General features: G+C 40.9%; 1 protein-coding gene across 1 annotated transcript in view; it reads right to left on the bottom strand.

Annotated features, from left to right (window-relative positions):
- Positions 1-4,837: 4,837 nt before the first annotated feature.
- Positions 4,838-20,318, bottom strand: part of LOC132829215 (unconventional myosin-Va-like) — a 175,290-nt gene continuing 159,809 nt past the window's right edge. The window contains exons 36-38 of the mRNA XM_060846582.1: positions 7,302-7,476; positions 5,863-5,943; positions 4,838-4,990 (exon numbers count right to left, since the gene is read on the bottom strand). Coding sequence (XP_060702565.1) covers positions 4,838-4,990; positions 5,863-5,943; positions 7,302-7,476 — 409 coding nt within the window. The remainder of the gene's footprint in view (positions 4,991-5,862; positions 5,944-7,301; positions 7,477-20,318) is intronic.

Here is a 20,318-nt window from a genome sequence, read left to right as displayed (position 1 = left end):
TTTAAGAATCAGTTTACATCACAATAGAATTAACATTTGAGAAAGTAGAAAAAGTTCTGTCAAACAGTTGTATTCATTTATAGAGCCAAAAATCAGAAAAAAGTGGCATTACCTCTAACTTAATAGGGATAAAATATTTTCCAACATTGGCACTGTTAAAATCAATATTATTTGGTAAAAAGGATGACTGACCATTTTTTAACAAAATGGCTGGCAATTATTTTAAAAACAGGTTCACCAAAATGGCTGGCAATTCTAGTACTCGAGAGAACAAAGATGGTCTAAATTACTTTGGAAACATGTCTGTATTGCAAATAAGCAGCATAATGCTCAAGAATCTGTTTTAAAAATTAGTTTTAAAATATTGAATATAAAAGTTGGAAGATTGTCTGGAATTGACTGAGTTTAACAAACAAAATAAGCAGTCTCAACAAAGTTAGCACACATTGAAAAGCTATTGAAAATTAGATGGGGAGGGTCACAAAGAGTACGAATGCTAGGTTAGCAAATGTGTAAAAAGTTGTCAGGATTGAATTTGCAGAAAAGCAACAGAAGCACATTCTTATGAAGGTGGTTTAAAATATAATGTACCATGGCCTACAGTGGCAGTAATGAACAGTACAGTAACAATTAAAAGCAGCAAAATTTGATATAACATGAAAACAATATAGTGTTTAAGGAGGGATGTAGTTCCAGCCAGATCTAAAGAAAACACCCATCTAAAATTTACAATCATGATTGAAGGTGTAACCAATAAAAACATTGTTGGCTGCTATTTTAAGGAACAGCATGGAAAGTTTAAAAAAATTACTTTTAGATCTTCAGTTGAATATCTATAAACCGGAAAATTGAAAGACTTTGTCTTTCACCTCAGTATCATTTAATTATGTGCAAACTACTTATTAAAGTATTTAATCACTCCATTCATAATAAGTTGTAACAATTAAGTGTTTTACTTGGGCTTCAAACTACACACGATGGTATACTAAGGTAGAGGTGGTTCTACTGACATACTGCATTCATTGTATATTGTATTAAATTTAAAGAGCAGATATTCCTTGTTGAATCAAAGTCCAACTTATTTTACAGCATACTGAGTTTTACAGGTGATAAAACATCTTGCTTCAGGCTTCTAAAGTTGGATTTGTTTAACTAATGACAGTGAAAACTCAAATTTGCACTCACATACTAACATTTTTTTGAAAAATTGACCAGCTTACAAGAGATGACTAACCAATTTTTTTTACATTTAAAACAATTGTGCAGGTCTTGATTGATTAGCAAGTAAGTGCTGCATTTTGGGAAAGCAAATCTTAGCAGGACTTATACACTTAAATGGTAAGGTGCTAGAGTGTGTTGCTGAACAAAGAAACCTTGGAGTACAGATTCATAGCTCCTTGAAAGTGGAGTCACAGGTAGATAGGATAGTTAAGGTGGCATTTGGTATGCTTTCCTTTATTGGTCAGAGTACAGGAGTTGGGACATCATGTTGCGGGCTATACAGGGCATTGGTTAGGCCACTGTTGGAATATTGTATGCAATTCTGGTCTCCTTCCTATTGGAAAGAGGTTGTGAAACATGAAAGGGTTCAGAAAAGATTGACAAGGATGTTGCCAGGGTTGGAAGATTTGAGCTACTGGGAGATGCTGAACAGGCTGGGGCTGTTTTCCCTGGAGTGTTGGAGGCTGAGGGGTGACCTTATAGAGGTTTACAAAATTATGAGGGGCATGGATAGGGTAAATAGACAAAGTCTCTTCCCTGGAGTCGGGGAGTCCAGAACTAAAGGGCATAGTTTAGGGTGAGAAGGGAAAGATATAAAAAAGGGACCCAAGGGGCAACTTTTTCACACACGTGTATGGAATGAGCTGCCAGAGGATGTGGTGGAGGCTGGTACAATTGCAACATTTGAAAGGCATTTGGATGGGTATATGAATAGGAAGGGTTTAAGAGGGATGCTGGCAGGTGGGACTTGATTGGTTTGAGATATCTGGTCGGCATGGACAGCTTGGACCGAAGAGTCTGTTTCCATGCTGTACATCTCTATGGCTGGACTAAAGAATACCACCTTAGAATGCTAGCAACAGAAATGGGAGTCAGTACAAATTCTTGCTTATTTGCTCTGATGTTGAAACTCTGGGCTTGGGGGTTGGGGTTGTGGTTGCAAAGTTAATCATTGCAGACTATAGATCAATTAAAAAGGGGGTCAGAGATCAAAGCATGCACATAAACTAGCATTACAGTAATGCAAATATGATAACAGCGTAAGCAATACTAAGAATACCAACTATCTAGGATTGCATTGTATTTTTGCGAAGTGCACCTTGGAAACAGGTTTCTTTGATGGATGTTGTGCATAAAGTATCAGGATAAACAAAAACCATCAGCTTTTCAAACAAATTCTTTTTTAGATGTATCCAAGTGAATTCCAGATAAACAAGATGAGCAGTCTGGTTCATTAAGGTCCTTTCTTTTATAAAAATACTACATTATTTTCTTGGATATTAACATTAATGCTTAACTAATTTATGAATAACTTACTTATTTTGGTAATCTTTTCAGTCATGAAATCAACAAGGGAATTAATTGAAGTCCTGATTTTTTAAAACCTGAAAAATCTTTAGTTACAACAAAACAGATTTCAATCATATTACAGAACAGATTGCAGCACAAAGAAAATGAACACCATCACAAAATAAAACCAACAGAAAAAGTTTTGTCAATACTCATCATTGAATCACTGTTTGTAAATCAGTTAGAGTGATTCAATAAATTACAACTTCAAACTGGAAAGGGCTTTAAAGGAAAAAAAAATTGTGCCAATAAATTGTATGCTTATCTTGCATTTAAGTCACTTTTGAGGAGGTGCTAAAACTGTCTTTATGGCATGGGTTACCTGCACTTTGTGCGGAAGGGAGAAACATTCAATGTCGGGAGAGTAGTTAATTCCCACAAATCCCTTTCATCATATACTATACAGAATGAGTGTCAATTCTATTTAGTCATTTTCATTTACAGTAACAATTGTGTGTTGAGTACAAAATGTGATATTGACTAGTTTGATCTCCATTCTCATGAGTTCCATCTTCAACCATACCAAGTTGCAAAGTTATTTATAGCTAAATTCCTTTAAGAAAAAAGTTGTCTGTTCCACCTCAATTACAAATGCAAAAAAGGATTATTCCAATTCTCAAATGGCAGCAATAAAGACTATATTCAACCAACCTGTTTAAATACAAAATTAAAATTCAGATTACAGCAATGCCATCCAATGATGATTAAACTGGACATGGACAACGGTGGCATTTAAAGTTAGATTTCTAGAAAGGTGTACAGTAACCATTAGTCACTTGGCACAACATTCAAGATGTGAAGAGTTATATTTTGGAGAAGCAAAAACCACAAACTTCTGCATCATTACTCCACACTGATACCAATAGGCTACAGGGACATATCTTGCACAGCATAGTACTGGCACAGTTTACTGTAGTATTAAAGTGTCAAGTAATCAAAAATCTAAAACCACTAATAACTTTGAGCTAGGTTAGTCAATGTCCATGTACTTGGGGGGAAAAAAAAACTTGCACCCCAAATTATGATATATAAAACTTCATTTGTGGGGATAAAGTAATTAAATAATAAAAAAAGGACAGTAACATTTGAGAAGTGTTATTGGTTAGGCTTTCAAAGTAATCATAAGCATCAATAATTGGATCATATACAGAATCAAATGGTGCAACTGTAATTTTCTCCATTAACCAATGTTTTATTAGAGAATCATCTGATACGGATAATAATGTACTTAAAAGGAGGACCAACATTCAATCTGAAAATCTATTAAGTATTTGAAGTACATAAATATATAGTTCCATAGCTTCTCGAAAGTACAGATTTTTAAATATTAAAAACAAAGCTAATTTTTTAAATTTGAATTGTAAAACAGATTCCTACACAATGCAGAAACATTTTCATAGATCCTCACACAAACACTGAAATCTTGAAATGTGCATTAGTCTATCAGCATAAATATGTTTTTCACAAATATGTCTCAGCAATGATCATGTTACAAACAAATGTCCTCTTAGCTATTTAAAAATTGATTTCTTTATGGAGAATACAGGAACAAATAGTTTAAGCATTAAGATGAGATAACGATGACATTCTCATGCTTGGTTTATTTTGTTGCATTTTCCCTCTTAAGATTCCTAGTAAAAGGAAGCAGTCATACCAAGCTTCCATGAAATGATTCAGACCACCTCAATATTTTCTCCTCGTCAAATCAGTGACAAACACCATGTCTAAAATATCAAATGCCCAATTCCTTAAGTAGGCAAAAAATGCAAAGAAATCAAAAAGTGATATTTAAATATAAATTACATTTATATGTAGGAGCTTAATAAATTTGAGCACTTCATTTTTGAACTACTAAACTAAAAACATGAGAAAGGAGTAATTTAGTGCATGTGAACTAAACAAACCACCCATTTACAGTTGAAATAATTCTAGTGACGCCGAGTCAGTTATCCCAAGTTAAATTCCCAGTTACATCTTGCACCTTCTCAAACTCCTATCCCCCTCAGTTTTGTGCTGAGAATCTGCTATGACTGTAGTTATACCTTGTGATTCTCAAAAATACCACATATTTCAAGAGGAATAATAAATGAGGAACTATTTACTTCTGGTAAAATGTGGCCTTTTAATTGAATTTATTATTGCCAAATATATTAAAAATAGTTGAATTTTACGTAACTTAGAACAAATTAGTTCTGCAAAATCAAAAAGCTCTTAAACAAAATCATGCAAGTTGTGTACCCACTCCAGATGATCAAACACTCATTATTCAGAATCTATTTAGAAAGTTCAGTTTCAAGTTTTTAGGAATTTTAATCTTGTCCAGGTTCACTGGTGAAGGAATGATGGGAAAGTTTACAGCAAATACATGCTTTAACTCCATTAGTAATCGGCGACTTGGACTTCTACCTGCCAAACGATCCTGTGCAAGACAAAACATCCAGTATGATTATTTATTTCCCCAAGTGTGGCAAAAGGTTAGCTATTGAAAGGAATTATTGCATTTCAAAACATTGAATTCATATCAAAAGCAATAAGGTTTAGATTTTAGACTACATTCCATGGGCAGGATAACAATTATAGAAATTATGGAATATACTTCATCAAAAAGATCACATTGCCAACCTCCTCAAAAACCAGTTAAGCTGGTTTTCAATCCAGTCACCAACACAATACAAGATTCCACATTGTCCTATTGGATGAAAGGTGATCTCAAACTGACTTTTTTTTGGGGAGGACAGAAGAGAACATTGATTTATTTAACAAGAAAAAGAAATTTACAGAAGGCCATGTGGTAGATCTACCGATCACATTTAAATCAAAAGATTAATTATCTTATTCACAAACACACGAAGTAAATCACACCTACAATAGAAATAAGCACTGCCAATATATTCTAAAGATAGCATTTATAATTGATAAAGATATGCTGATTATACAGTATTGTAATACAATTAATTACACTTGCTCAAGAAAAGCTAAAAGCCTTTATTTTTGGATGCTCAGAAATGCCAAGGTTTTACACTAAGTTATGTTGACCCAGTTTCAGTACACTTTGCCGAACTGAACAGAAGATAAAAATCTAAATCATAAAAGTCAATATGCATTAGAAACCTTGCAAAAAACCTTACCCCAAACTCCTCAAACCACCTCACACCTTTCAAAAAGTAGTCAAAAGACAAATTAGGATTTTTGCACAGAAATTAGAAGGCTAGGCACATGATAAATATAAAATGAGGGTTAGATTACTGAACATGCATGCAAATATGCACAGTAGTTAGTAAAAATATTTACCTGAATATTCTTTATAAAAGCTATAGTCACACGTTCCTCAAATTCATTCATAGGTGTATATAGCGTCAGTATTTTCACAATCTGTTACAATTCAAAGGGTAAAAGAACAAATTAGGAAAAAGATTGCTTGAAAACTCATTACAAGAGGACAGGTGCTGCAAGGTAATAGTCAAATGATCCTAACTGTGTCAAGCATTGTCACTTGAAGTTGTTTTTAAAGCACATGATCAGTGTGTATCCTGATTTTGGAGATTTCAGAACCGCAGAGATTCTACTTAGGCATAAACAAAGATGACTAAACAACCATCTAATGTAAGTTTCTCTCAAGCTTTCCAGAGGATAGGTCTACAATTGGGTATTCAGGTTTTACTGAAAGCATGAGGAGGACTGACAACAGAACGACATCAGCTTCCAAGCAAAAGGTTTAAGGGTAGAGCCTTATTCCAAACACTGTCCTCTATAGGAAACAAATTGCAATGCCAATATTTAAACTTTCATAGGCTTTGTGTATCATCATTGGCATTACTTGACTGTTGACATGTCCAGCAGAGCCTTGAAATTTGTTAAGGTTCCAAAACCCAATCTAAATGTGAATAGGCAACATCTGGAACATTTAAAATAGGTGGTGCTCACTCTCCTGTTCATGTCAGCCTAAGTAAAGAAAGTTACTTCTGTACATAATTATAATGTCAGACGTGTGTGCTGAAACTTGCAATTCCATTTAGCTCTGGCAAAGAAATGGCACTCCTTCTGATATCCTTGGCAAGGATCATTTCCACTTTTTTCCCCTCCCTCAAGTATACAGTTTTTCTTTTGATCATATGATAATATGATTCCCAAGCAAAATAACAAATAGCTAAGTGAAAAATAAATGTTGATGTTGATGTGGTTTCCCCATATATTTCCTTTTAGCTCAATGCACAATAGCAATGTCCATTATTCATGGGCATTATCAAAAAATCTACAACAGATGCAAACAGGAAAGGAAACTAAATATTTCCGCAAAAGAGTTAATGATTCAGAGACACCTGTGCCTTCCATGTTACAGGAAGCATAGGTTTCAAATTACTTAGAATATTTTTGAAAATTTGTTTGCATTTGGAAGAATCAATCTTACATGCTGCACAGTCTAAGAAAGCTATTCAGTGGACTTTTGAATTATCTGGTTCCTTTTGGAATCATAAGATTCTCAAATTAGAATAGTAACCCAATTAGAGTAATTTTCTTCATAATCTAAGATCTCATCCTCCCCTCCAATCATTCTGGTTGTTCTCCACTGAATCCCTTTTGGTCTCAAGACTAGAGATATGTACACAATCATTCAACAGAATTTTGACTCATACATCAAAGACATTCCTGTTAAACTATTTCTTGCACTCAGTACTACACCAACATGTTAAGTGGCTGTGGTTTGCTCAAAACAGTAAATTGAACTGTACCTGTGCCTTTGAGAGTGCTGTGCACATTGAGCAGATTGTCTCAGCATCTTCATCTGTTGTTTTATTCAATTGCAAGAGCTGGGTAGCTTGTATCAGTGGCTCCAGTATCTCAAGTGCACCACTCTGAAGTAGATTCTTGCCTCTTAGCCATTCAATTAGATTGGTGACATTGTTTCTGCATCAGGAAGAGAAAGATTATGAAGACAACTACAAGTATCTCAGCAGTCCAAGCAACAAGACACCTACCTGTCTGAAACTCAATAGCATGATAAACATATAGCAAAATGTGAAATGCTGCTTGGCATCCATGGCAAGACCACAACATAGACCCGAGTGTACCACTCTATAGTACAATATCATAAGGGCGGCATGGGGGCTCAGTGATTAGCACTGCTGCCTCACAGCGCAAAAGGTCCCAGGTTCGATTCCAGCTTTGGGCGACTGTCTGTGCGGGTTTCCCCCGGGTGCTCCGGTTTCCTCCCACAGTCCAAAGGCGTGCAGGTCAGGTGAATTGGCCATGTTAAAAATTGCCCATAGCGTTAAGTACATCAGTCAGAGGGAAATGGATCTTGGTGGACTGGTTGGGCTGAAGGGCCTGTTTCCACACTGAAGGGAATCTAATCATAATTGGCAGTCCTGTGAAAATGTATTCGCACTTTATATTCAATCAGGAATGTGTAGATCTCTGGCTAGGTCAGCATGGTCATTCCTCAACTAGGTGATGGCAACCTGCCTCCTTGAAGCACTGGAGCCCTTGGGGTGCATCTACCTTGCTGCATTATTAATGGTGTCCCACAATTTTGACCTAGTAACAATGAAGGAATAGTGATATAGTTCAAGACAGGGTGATGTGCAGTTTTGAAGACATCTTGCAAGTAGTGTTCCTATGCATCTGCTGTGCTCAACTTGTAGGAGGTCACAGGTTCAGAAAGGAGGAAAATGTCAGAGGATCTTTTGCTCAATTAGCACACTGCAAAAGGTAGTACAACCTGCTGTCGCTGTACATTGATGGAGAAGGGAAGGATACTTGAAAGTGGTGGATGAAGTGTCAGTCAAGTGAGCTGCTTTGTTCTAAATGGTGTCAAGCTTCTCAAGTATTGCCTGGATGATTGCAACTCCACCAAGTCGAGAATATGTCCACAGTCCTGACTTTTGTCAGGTAGATGTTGGGCTGGCACTGAAAACAGGTGGTGAGTCAGTCGCTGCCAAATTCCTTGCCTGCTCTTGTGAGCAGTAATTACATGGCAGATTCAGTGCAGTTTCTGATCAACGGTAACCCCAGGATGTTGCTTTTGGAGTTTCAGGGATGAAAATTCATTGAACATCAAGAGATAACAGTTAGATTCCTTTGTTAGAGATGGTCATTGCTTGAGATCTCGTGTGGCACAAATGTTACCTATTGCTAGTCAACCCAAACCCAGATATTAGATTACTTACACAGCTTGGAAACAGGCCCTTCGGCCCAACAAGTTCACACCGACCTTCTGAACAGCAACCCACCCAGACCCATTACCCTACATTTACCCCTTCACCAGACACTATGGATAATTTAGCACGGCCAATTCACCTAACTGGCACATTTTTCAACTGTGGGAGGAAACCGGAACACCCAGAGGAAACCCACGCAGACACGGGGAGAATGTGCAAACTCCACACAGACAGTTGCCTGAGGCGGGAATTGAACCCGGGTCTCTGGCGTCGAGAGGCAGCAGTGCTAACCACTCTTGTCCAAGGTCTTACTGCATATGGGCACAGACTGTTTACTGATGATTGCACATTGCCACCTCTAACTTTATGTTGGGTGGGAAGATCATTAATTAAACAGCTGAAGATAGTTGGGACTAAGATACTCCCTCAAGAAACTCAGTGATGCCCTGTGATTTAAATAATTGACTGCCAACATCATGACCATCTTTTTCATGCTAGTTATGACTCCAAATACAGGAGAGTTCAGATTTCCAATTATTCAGATTTACCAGGATACCTTGATGCCATACTCCAACTGCTTCCTTCGTGTGAAAGGCATTTACACTCATTCTAGAGTTCAGCTCTTTGACCAATATTTGGAACAAGGCTCGAATGAGGTTAGGGGCTGAGTGACTCTATGGAACCCAAGGTGAGGTCAGTGAGAGGGCTAATGTTAAGCAAGCATTGTTTGCTAGACCTATCAATGACCCCTTCCAACATTTTACATTGATCCAGAGTAGATAGACACATTAGCTCATGGCCAGGTTGGATTTGCCCAGCTTCCTCATTGCTGGGTAAATGCCAGTGTTTTTAAACTGTGCAGTTAAACTAGGGGTTGTGCTCCAGAGTTAGCTTTGCTCCTATTACTGGAATCAAACAAAAGAAAAATCAAACCAAAAACTTGTAGAGCCTCCTTCTCCTGTTTTTGGTTTAACAGGACATTACCATTCTTGACTGCAGAGCAAATCTGATCCACTGGTTGTGGAATTGCTTCGCCCCTGTCTATTGCATGTTACTGATCACACATCAGTGTTAGCACCACTTCTGCATTCTTCACTGAGCTAGGGTTGACCTTGCATTTTGAGAGAGATGGGAGACAGGCCATGAAATTACAGATAATTGAATACCATTCTGCTGCTAAGGGCCTGCAGTGCCACCGTGCCAGATTTGGAGTTGCTAAATCAGTGCAAATTTTCCCATTTAACACAATGGAAAGCATTGCAGCACCAAAAACAAAACAGAAAGAAAGGTAGACATGACATAAAAACAAGACTAATGGCTCAAGGACTGTGCAGTAGTCACTTCTACTAATACTATCCGGGAAGGATGGGTAAGCATGCAAGGGAGCAGAGGTGGTGGGTCAGGCTTTTTTTTTTGAAGGGTGGAGTGGGGTCAAAGTAAGATTGGGGAAGGTCAGTGCATGGCTCCCCAGAACATTTAAGGGGCAGTGGATAGTGGCTGGAGTTATGTGAAGGCCGCAAAGCAGTAGTGGTATGTGGGGCATGGAATGAAACAGGAAATGAGAGAAGCACATAGTGTGAGCATCATGGATCAGTTCAATCTATGCAAATATTTGGTTAACTAACACAGCACTAAAGCTATGGGGGATGAATTTCTGAACTGTACTAGGGATTGTTTTCTACAGCAATATATTGAGAAGCATGCAGACATGCTATTTTAGAACAGGTATTATGTAGTAAAAAAAGGCTAATTAACAACCTTGTTGTAAAAGAACCTTGAGGTTTAATTGACCACACAATGACAGAATTTTATGGAACCTGTTCGGATTTATTAGACGCTATCATAACTTTCTTAAGAGTAAGATAAAAGGCTGGCGCAACATCAAAGGCTGAAGGGCCTGTACCATTCTGTGTCGAGTTATTGAAGGGATTGAATTTAATATTCTCCAGGTAATGATTCAGGACCTCAGAACTGTGCAGAATCTCCAAAACTGGCTTAGAGTGAAGACTTTTCTTATGGCCCCAGGGAAGTAGGGAAATTTACATCAGAAGTTCAAACTTCCCAGATAAATCCAGTGTCAACATTCTGGGATTTGGGAAATATACTGACATACAGCTTAGGGAATAGTTCAGTTTTTGACTGTCCAGAGAGCAGATGATCTATGCCATCATATTTATAGATTACACTTGCCCTTCAATCTATACATATTTCTAGAGTTTGCAGTGAGACGAAGTTTTTGGGAGATTAAAATTAAATATTTAGATTGGAGCTGGATATTGAATTCTGTGGAACTTTATACAATTGGACAATTCCAGACAAATTTGGGTTAACCACTTTTACCACAAAGTTAAAAATCACACAACACTAGGTTATAGTCCAACAGGTTTATTTGGAAACACTAGCTTTTGGAGCACCGCTCCTTCATCAGGTAGTTGTGGAGGTTAAGATCACGATCACAATTTATAGCCAAAGGAGTCCAGTGTCACAGAGATGTGATATATTAAATAAATTTTAGATATAGCCAATTTTAAAAAGGATGAAAGATTTAGAATCAGATGTACAGCACGAAAACAGATCCTTCGGTCCAACCAGTCCATGCCAGATATCCCAACCCAATCTAGTTTCACCTGCCAGCACCCGGACCATATCCCTCCTAACCCTTTCTATTCATATACCTATCCAAATGCCTCTTAAAATGTTGCAATTGTACAAATCTCCACTTCCTCTGGCAGCTCATTCCATACATGTACCACCCTCTATGTGAAAAGATTGCCCCTTAAGTCTCGTCTTTCCCCTCTCACCCTAAACCTATGCCCTCTAGTTCTGGACTCTCCCACCCAGGGAAGAAACTGTGTCTATTTATCCTATCCATGCCCCTCATGATCTTATAAACCTCTAACCTCAGCCTCCGATGCTCCAGGGAAAATAGCCCTAGTCTATTCAACTTCTCCCTATAGCTCAAATCCTCCAACCCTGGCAACATCCTTGCAAATCTTTTCTGAACCCTTTCAAGTTTCACAAAATCCTTCCAATAGGAAGGAGATCAGAATTGCACGCAATATTCCAACAGTGGCCTAACCAAAGTCACGTACAGCCGCAACATGACTTCCCAAATCCTGTAGTCAATATTCTGACCAATAAAGGAAAGCATACCAAACACCTTCTTCACTATCCTATCTACCTGCAACTCCACTTTCAAGGAGCTATGACCCGGCACTCCAAGCTCTCTTTGTTCAGCAATACTCCCTAGGACCTTACCATTAAGGTGTACAAGTCCTGCTAAGATTTGCTTTCCCAAAATGTGGCACCCAACATTTATTTAAATTAAACTCCATTTGTCACTTCTCAGCCCATGGTCCATCTGATCAAACACCATTGTAATCGGAGGTAACCCTCTTCACTGTCCACTACACCTCCAATTTTGGAGTCATTTGCAAACTTACTAACTATACCTCTTATGTTCACATCCAAGATGAAAAGTAGTGGACCCAGCATCAATCTTTGTGGCACTCCACTGGTCACAAGCCTCCAGTCTGAAAAACAATCCTCCACCACCACCCTCTGCCTTTGAGCCAGTTCTGTATCCAAATAGCTATATTTCCATGTATTCCACAAGATACAATCTTGCTAATCAGTCTCCCATGGGGAACCTTGTTGAATGCCTTACTGAAGTCCATATAGATCATGTCTACTGCTCTGCCCACATCAATCCTCTATTTCAAAAAAAACTCAATTCAGTTTGAAAGACATGATTTCCCATGTACAAAGCCTTGTTGACTATCCCTAATCAGTCCTTGCCTTTCCAAATATGTCCCTCAGGATTCCCTCCAACTTGCCCGCCACCAATGTCTGGTTCACTAGTCTATAGTTCCCTGGCTGGTCCTTAACTACCTTTCTTAAAACGGTACCATGTTAGTCAACCTCTAGCAGTCTTCTAGCACCTCACCCGTGACTATTGATGAAAGAAATTTCTCAGCAAAATGCCCAGCAATCACTTCAGTAGCTTCCCAGGAGTTCCAGGGTACATCTGATCAGGTCCTGGGAATTTATCCACTTTTATGCGTTTTAAGACATCCAGCACTTCCTCATCTGTCATATGGGCACTTTAAGATGTCGCCATATTTCCCCACATTCTATCTTCCAAGTCCTGTTCCACAGTAAAGACTGATGCAAAATACTCGCTTATTATCTCCATCTCCTGCTGCTCCACACAAAGGCTGCCTTGCTGATTTTTGAGGGGCCCTGTTCTGTCTCTCATTACCCTTTTGTCCTAAAGGGATTTGTAAAAACCCTTTGGAATCTCCTAAACTTTATTTGCCAAAGCTATAGCATGTCCCCTTTTTGCCTTCCTGATTTCCCCCTCAGAGTATAAAGGCAGTAGGAGTATACTTAAGGATTCTCTTGATCTTTGCTGTCTGTACCTGACAGATGTTTTTTTCTTAACCAAACCCGCAATTTAATCATTCAACATTCCCTATACCTACTAGCCTTCCCGTTCACCCTGACAGGAATATACTGTCTCTGGAAAGTAGTTCTCATTTCTGAAGGCTTCCCATTTTCCAGCCATCCCTTTACCTGCAAACCTCTGCCCTCAGCTTTTGAAAGTTCGTGCCTAATACCATTAAAATTAGCCTTCCTCAAAATTTAGAACTTCAGCTTTTAGATCTGGTCGATCTTTTTCCATCACTATTTTAAATCTAATAGAATTATGGTCGTTGGCCCCAAAGTGCTCCCCCACTGACATCTCAGTCATCTGCCCTGCCTTATTTCCCAAGAATAGGTCAAGTTTTGCACCTCTAGTAGGTACATCCACACACAATCAGAAAATTTTCTTGTACACACAATTTCCTCGCCATCTAAATCCTTAACACTATGGCAGTCCCAGGCTGTTTGGAAAGTTAAAATCTCTGACCATAACCACCCTATTATTCTTACAGATAACAGATCTCCTTACAAATCCATTTCTCAATTATCTTCTGACTATTATGGGGTCTATAATACAATCTTTTTCTTATTACTCAGTTCGACACAAATAACTTGCCTGGATGTATTTCCAGGAATATCCTCCCTCAGCACAACTATAATGCTATCCCTTATCAAAAACACCACTCCCCCTCCTCTCTTGTCCCCCCTTTCATCCTTCCTATAGGATTTGTATTCTGAAACATTAAACTGCCAGTCCTGCCCATCCCTGACCCATGTTTCTGCAATTGTTATGATATCCCAGTCCCTGTTTCTAACTAAGCCCTGAGTTCATCTGCCTTCCCTGTTAGGCCTCTTACCTTGAAGTAAATGCAGTTTAATTTATCAGTCCTACCTTGTTGTCCGCTTTGTCCCTGCCTGCCCTGTTTGACTCATTTCTGTTCTCGACTGTACCAGTCTCTTTCCTCACTACCTCCCTGAGTCCCACCCCCACCTACCTTACTAGTTTAAATCTTCCTGAGCAGCTCCAGCAAATCTCCCTGCCAGTATATTAGTCCCCTTCCAATTCAGGTGCAATCCGTCCTTCTTGTACAGATCACTTCTACCCCAATAGGAGATTCCAACGATCCAAAAACGTGAATCCTTCTCCCATAAACCAGCTCCTCTAACCACCTATTCCTGCCCTCACTAGCTCGTAGCACCGGGAGTAATCCAGATATTACTCGAGGATCTCCTTTTTAAATTCCTGTCTAACGCTAATCTCCCATTCAATCTCAACCTTTTCCCTTCATATGTTGCTGGCTCCAATGTGTACAATGAACCCCTGCTGGCCCCTCTCCCTCTTGAGAGCATTCTACACCCTCAGACATCCTTGATCCTGGCACCAGGGAAGCAACACACCATTTTGATTTTTTGCTGCTGGCCACAGAATCATCCGTCTGTGCCTTGGACTGGAGAGTCCCCCAAAACAATTGATCTCTTGGGACCCAACGTGACCCTCATTGCATAAGAGCCAGCGTCGTGCCAGAACTTGGCTGCTCTTGCTGCATTCCCTTGAGAATCCATCACCCTCTACATTTTCCAAAACAGCATACTTGTTTGAAATGAGGATAGCCACAGAAGACTACCTGCCTACCTCTTAGCTTTTCTGAAGTTAACCCATCTATGTGACCATATGCGAGTCTTCTCCATCCTTCCTCTAACTGCCATCCACCACATCCCCTTGCTCTTGGAAATTCCTCATTGCCTCAGTCTCTCCAACTGATCCATTCAATTGGATTGGAAATTTGGTCATCCAGAAGCATGGAACAGCCATGGGGAAGACCTGGTTGTCAAAGGTGAAAACGTTGCGGTCGAGGTTAAAGCAGGTGAGTTTAGGATGGTACTCTTGGAGATTGGCAGTTGTTGGTGTTCAGTACTGAGGCTGTTGCCGTGAAGCCATCATTGTGGGGGATGCTGGGATAGAGTGCTGAAACATCCATTGTGATGAGGAATGTTCCCGGTTCAACTGGTCCATGGGTGCTGACTTTTTGTAAGAAACCTGTATTGTCGCAACAGAAGTTGGGGCCCCCTGTACAATGGGTTTCAGGATGCCCTCGATGTAGCCAGAGGCGTCTCTCACAGGTTCCCATTGCCTAATATGGTGGGACATCCTGGGGTTTGCTTTGTGTATCTTCAGATGGCAGAAGTTACCCACATGGAAATTGTGTGGGTTGAGGGTGCATAGGGAACTCTGAAGGACTGGATCCAAAGTCCTGACCAATGTTTCTTGTTCACAGGTGTTTTTTGGTCAAATCAGCCAGTAGTTGCCTGTAGTGATCCTGGTTGTTCAGTTGTCGGTTCTATTTTGAATGATGATGGTTCCTCCGTTATCCGCTGGTTTGAGGACAATGTTATGATTGGTTTTGGGAGCATGGATGGCGGTGTTGTGATCAGGTGGTTTTGCTCCCCCTTGTGAGAGTGCACCTGATGAATTTAGCATTTATTATTTCCTGCCAATTTGAACATCCATGTCAAACCCTGGGCAGGGTGAATTTGTATTTGCAGAATTGCAGTTTAGTTTGCTCAAAAACTGCATGAGTCCATGTAAAACCACACAGACGGCTCGTCAGTCTGACCAAATATTGGGACACAGATGGACTGACTGACTTCACATCTATTGTTAAAAAAAGCTGAACTATCTTGAGAATGTAATTTAATAGTAGTTCTGGGATTTACATAGAACATAGAACAATACAGCACAGAACAGGCCCTTCGGCCCACGATGTTGTGCCGAACATCTATCCTAGATTAAGCACCCATCCATGTACCTATCCAATTGCCGCGTAAAGGTCACCAATGATTCTGACTCTACCACTCCCACGGGCAGCACATTCCATGCCCCCACCACTCTCTGGGTAAAGAACCCACCCCTGACATCTCCCCCATACCTTCCACCCTTCACCTTAAATTTATGTCCCCTTGTAACACACTGTTGTACCCGGGGAAAAAGTTTCTATTCCTCTGATCATCTTATAAACCTCTATCAAGTCACCCCTCATCCTTCGCCGTTCCAACGGGAAAAGGCCGAGAACTCTCAACCTATTCTCCATTCCAGGCAACATCCTGGTAAATCTTCTATGCACCCTCTCCAAAGCTTCCACATCTTTCCTAAAGTGAAGCGACCAGAACTGCACACAGTACTCCAAATGTGGCCTAACCAAAGTCCTGTACAGCTGCAACATCACTTCACGACTCTTGAATTCAATCCCTCTGCTAATGAACGCTAATACACCATAGGCCTTCTTACAAGCTCCATCCACCTGAGTGGCAACTTTCAAAGATCTATGTACATAGACCCCAAGATCCCTCTGTTCCTCCACCTGACTAAGAACCCTACCGTTAACCCTGTATTCCGCATTCTTATTTGTTCTTCCAAAATGGACAACCTCACACTTGGCAGGGTTGAACTCCATCTGCCACTCCTCAGTACAGCTCTGCATCATATCTAAGTCCCTTTGCAGCCGACAACAGCCCTCCTCACTGTCCACAACTCCTCCAATCTTCGTATCATCTGCAAATTTACTGACCCACCCTTCGACTCCCTCATCCAAGTCATTAATAAAAATTACAAACAGCAGAGGACCCAGAACTGATCCCTGCGGAACTCCACTTGTAACTGGGCTCCAGGCTGAATATTTACCATCTACCACCACTCTCTGACTTCGACCGGTTAGCCAGTTTTCAATCCAATTGGCCAAATTTCCCTCTATCCCATGCCTCCTGACTTTCCGCATAAGCCTACCATGGGGAACCTTATCAAATGCCTTACTAAAATCCACGTACACTACATCCACTGCTCGGTCACCTCCTCAAAAAATTCAATAAGACTTGTAAGGCAAGACCTACCCTTCACAAATCCGTGCTGGTGTCTTTCCAGATACTCATAAATCCTATCCCTCCGTACCCTTTCCATTACTTTGCCTACCACAGAAGTAAGACTAACTGGCCTGTAATTCCCGGGGTTATCCCTATTCCCTTTTTTGAACAGGGGCACAACAGTCCCTACTCTCCAGTCCCCTGGTATCACCCCCGTTGACAGTGAAGACGAAAAGATCATTGCCAACGGTACTGCAATTTCCTCTCTTGCTTCCCACATAATCCTAGGATATATCCCGTCAGGCCCGGGGGACTTGTCTATCCTCAAGTTGTTCAAAATGTCCAACACATCTTCCTTCCTAACAAGTATCTCTTCTAGCTTAGCAGTCCGTTTCACACTCTCCTCTTCAACAGTACGGTCCCTCTCGTTCGTAAATACTGAAGAAAAGTACTCATTCAAAACCTCTCCTATCTCTTCCAACTCAATACACAATCTCCCACTACTGTCCTTGATCGGACCTACCCTCGTTCTCGTCATTCTCATGTTTCTCACATACGCATAAAATGCCTTGGGGTTATCCTTGATCCTATCCGCCAAGGATTTTTCATGCCCTCGCTTAGCTCTCTTAATCCCTTTCTTCAGGTCCCTTCTGGCTATCCTGTATCCCTCCACTGCTCTGTCTGAACCCTGTTTCCTCAACCTTATGTAAGCCTCCTTCTTCCTCTTTACTAGACATTCAACCTCCCTCGTCAACCAAGGCTCCCTCACACGACCATTTCTTTCCTGCCTGATAGGTACATACATATCAAGGACACGTCGTATCTGCTCCTTGAAAAAGTTCCACATTTCCACCACATCCTTCTCTGACAGCCTATGCTCCCAACTTATGCTCCTCAAATCCTGTCTTACAGCATCGTAATTTCCCTTCCCCCAATTGTAAAATCAACCCTGTTGTGCGCACCTCTCTCCATAACCAAGGTGAAAGTCACAGAATTGTGGTCACCATCACCAAAATGTTCACCCAGTAACAAGCCCATCACTTGTCCCAGTTCATTACCGAGTACCAAATCCAATACGGCTTCCCCTTTGGTTGGACAATCTACATACTGAGTTAGAAAAGCTTCCTGGACACACTGCACAAACACCGCCCCATCCAATCTACTTGATCTAAAGAGCTTCCAATCAATATTTGGGAAGTTGAAGTCGCCCATGACTACAACCTTGTGGCTTCTGCACCTTTCCAAAATCTGTTTCCCAATCTGTTTCTCCACATCTCTGCTGCTATTTGGGGGCCTATAGTAAACACCCAATAAGGTGACTGCACCTTTCCTATTTCTGACTTCAGCCCATACTACCTCCAAAGGCAGATCCCCCTCAAACTTCCTTTCTGCAGCCGTTATACCATTTCTAATTAGCAATGCCACCACCACCCCTCCTTTTTTACCACCCTCCCTAATCTTACTGAAACATCTGTAACCAGGAACCTCCAACAACCATTCCTATCCCTCATCTATCCACGTTTCCATGATGGCCACAACATCGTAGTCCCAGGTACCGATCCACGCCTTAAGTTCACCCACCTTATTTCTGATACTCCTTGCGTTGAAGTATACGCACTTGAGCCCATCTCCGTGTCCGCAAGTGCTCCCTGTCAGTGCTACCTTCTCCACAGCCTCCCTACATTCTTGGACATCCTGACAAACAGCTAGCTTACTTGCTGGACTACAAGTCCGGATCCCATCCCCCTGCCAAATTAGTTTAAACCCCCCCGAAGAGTGCTAGCAAACCTACCCCCCAGGATATTGGTGCCCTTCTGGTTCAGGTGCAACCCGTCCAGTTTGTACAGGTCCCACCTTCCCCAGAATGCAGTCCAATTGTCCAAATACCTGAAGCCCTCCCTCCTACACCATTCTTGCAGCCACGTGTTCAACTGCACTCTCTCCCTATTCCTTGCCTCACTATCACGTGGCACCGGCAACAACCCAGAGATGACGACTCTGTCTGTCCTAGCTTTTAGCTTCCAGCCTAACTCCCTGAGCTCTTGAATGACCTCCCCACCCCTCTTCCTACCTATGTCGTTGGTGCCAATGTGTACCACGACTTCTGGCTGCACACCCTCCCCCTTAAGGATTCTGAAGACACGGTCCGAGACGTCTCGGACCCTGGCACCCGGGAGGCAACAAACCATCCGAGAGTCTCGCCCATGTCCACAGAACCGCCTGTCCGTCCCTCTAACTAGAGAGTCTCCTATAACTAGCGCTCTCCTCCTCTCCCCCTTTCCCTTCTGAGTCTCAGAGCCAGACCTCACGCCACAGACCCCGTCACTGCAGCTTACACCTGCAAGGCTGTTCCCCCCCCCAACAGTTTACACATCAAAAAGAACAAAAACAGCATATCCAATTTCAAAAGATGAACAATTTAATCTAAAAATTATTTAACGTATCCTCTCCATGACACTGGACTACTTTCGCTATCAATTCTGTGATCATGATCTTGTCCTCCACAACCACCTGAAAAAGACGCAGCGCTCCGAAAGCTAGTGCTTCCAAATAAACCTGTTGGACTATCACATGGTGTTGAGATTTTTAACTTTGTCCACCCCAGTCCAACACTGGCACCTCCAAGTCACTTTTACCACAGTCTGCTCATCAACAAATCAAGTACATTCATGATGTAAATTGTTACATCTGGGTTTTAAAGATTCTTTTGAGACTATAGCTTTAGATTGGTGGTAAATGGAGTCACAACTCGTTTTGCAGTCTGCTTGACACGAAGTCTAGGTAGCTCGATTATTCAAGACAAAAAAGGAAAAGTTTTAGATTGTAAATACCTCCCACCTTCTTAACAAAACATAGCGATAACGGCAACAGACCCTAGGTTTACAATAAGTCTCCCAAATCTCAAAGCTTCAAAAGATCCAAATTGTGAACAATTGCACCATTTGTGGCACAAGGAAATGAGAGTTGACAACAGCTAATTAGCTTTTCCACCAAGTTACTAATTGAATGTCACCACTGGGAAGTGTGTGGGGTGGTGCCACCAGGAGAGGAAGTTATTTTCGGCAATCAGGCGACAGACTTCAGCACAAAACAAAAGAAATATCGCAGAAAGAAGGATGTTCTGAGCACTCAGCAGAGGCTGCATAGCTATGAGAACTACCACAGCTAGATGCAGGAGGGAGAGACATTTACTAGCTGTGTTTCATTTTGCAGCCAGCTAAAGATTCCAAAAAATTTGACTTGCTGATGCCTCAAAAGACAGGAAGTTGTGGTGGTTGAGGATTAAAAAAAACTGCATGAGAAAAAAAA

Source organism: Hemiscyllium ocellatum, chromosome 28 (genome assembly GCF_020745735.1).
Source record: "Hemiscyllium ocellatum isolate sHemOce1 chromosome 28, sHemOce1.pat.X.cur, whole genome shotgun sequence".
In the NCBI taxonomy this organism is placed as follows: Eukaryota; Metazoa; Chordata; class Chondrichthyes; order Orectolobiformes; family Hemiscylliidae; genus Hemiscyllium; species Hemiscyllium ocellatum.
The sequence above is the reverse complement of the archived record's forward strand: the minus strand, read 5'-3'. Positions and strand labels throughout refer to the sequence as shown.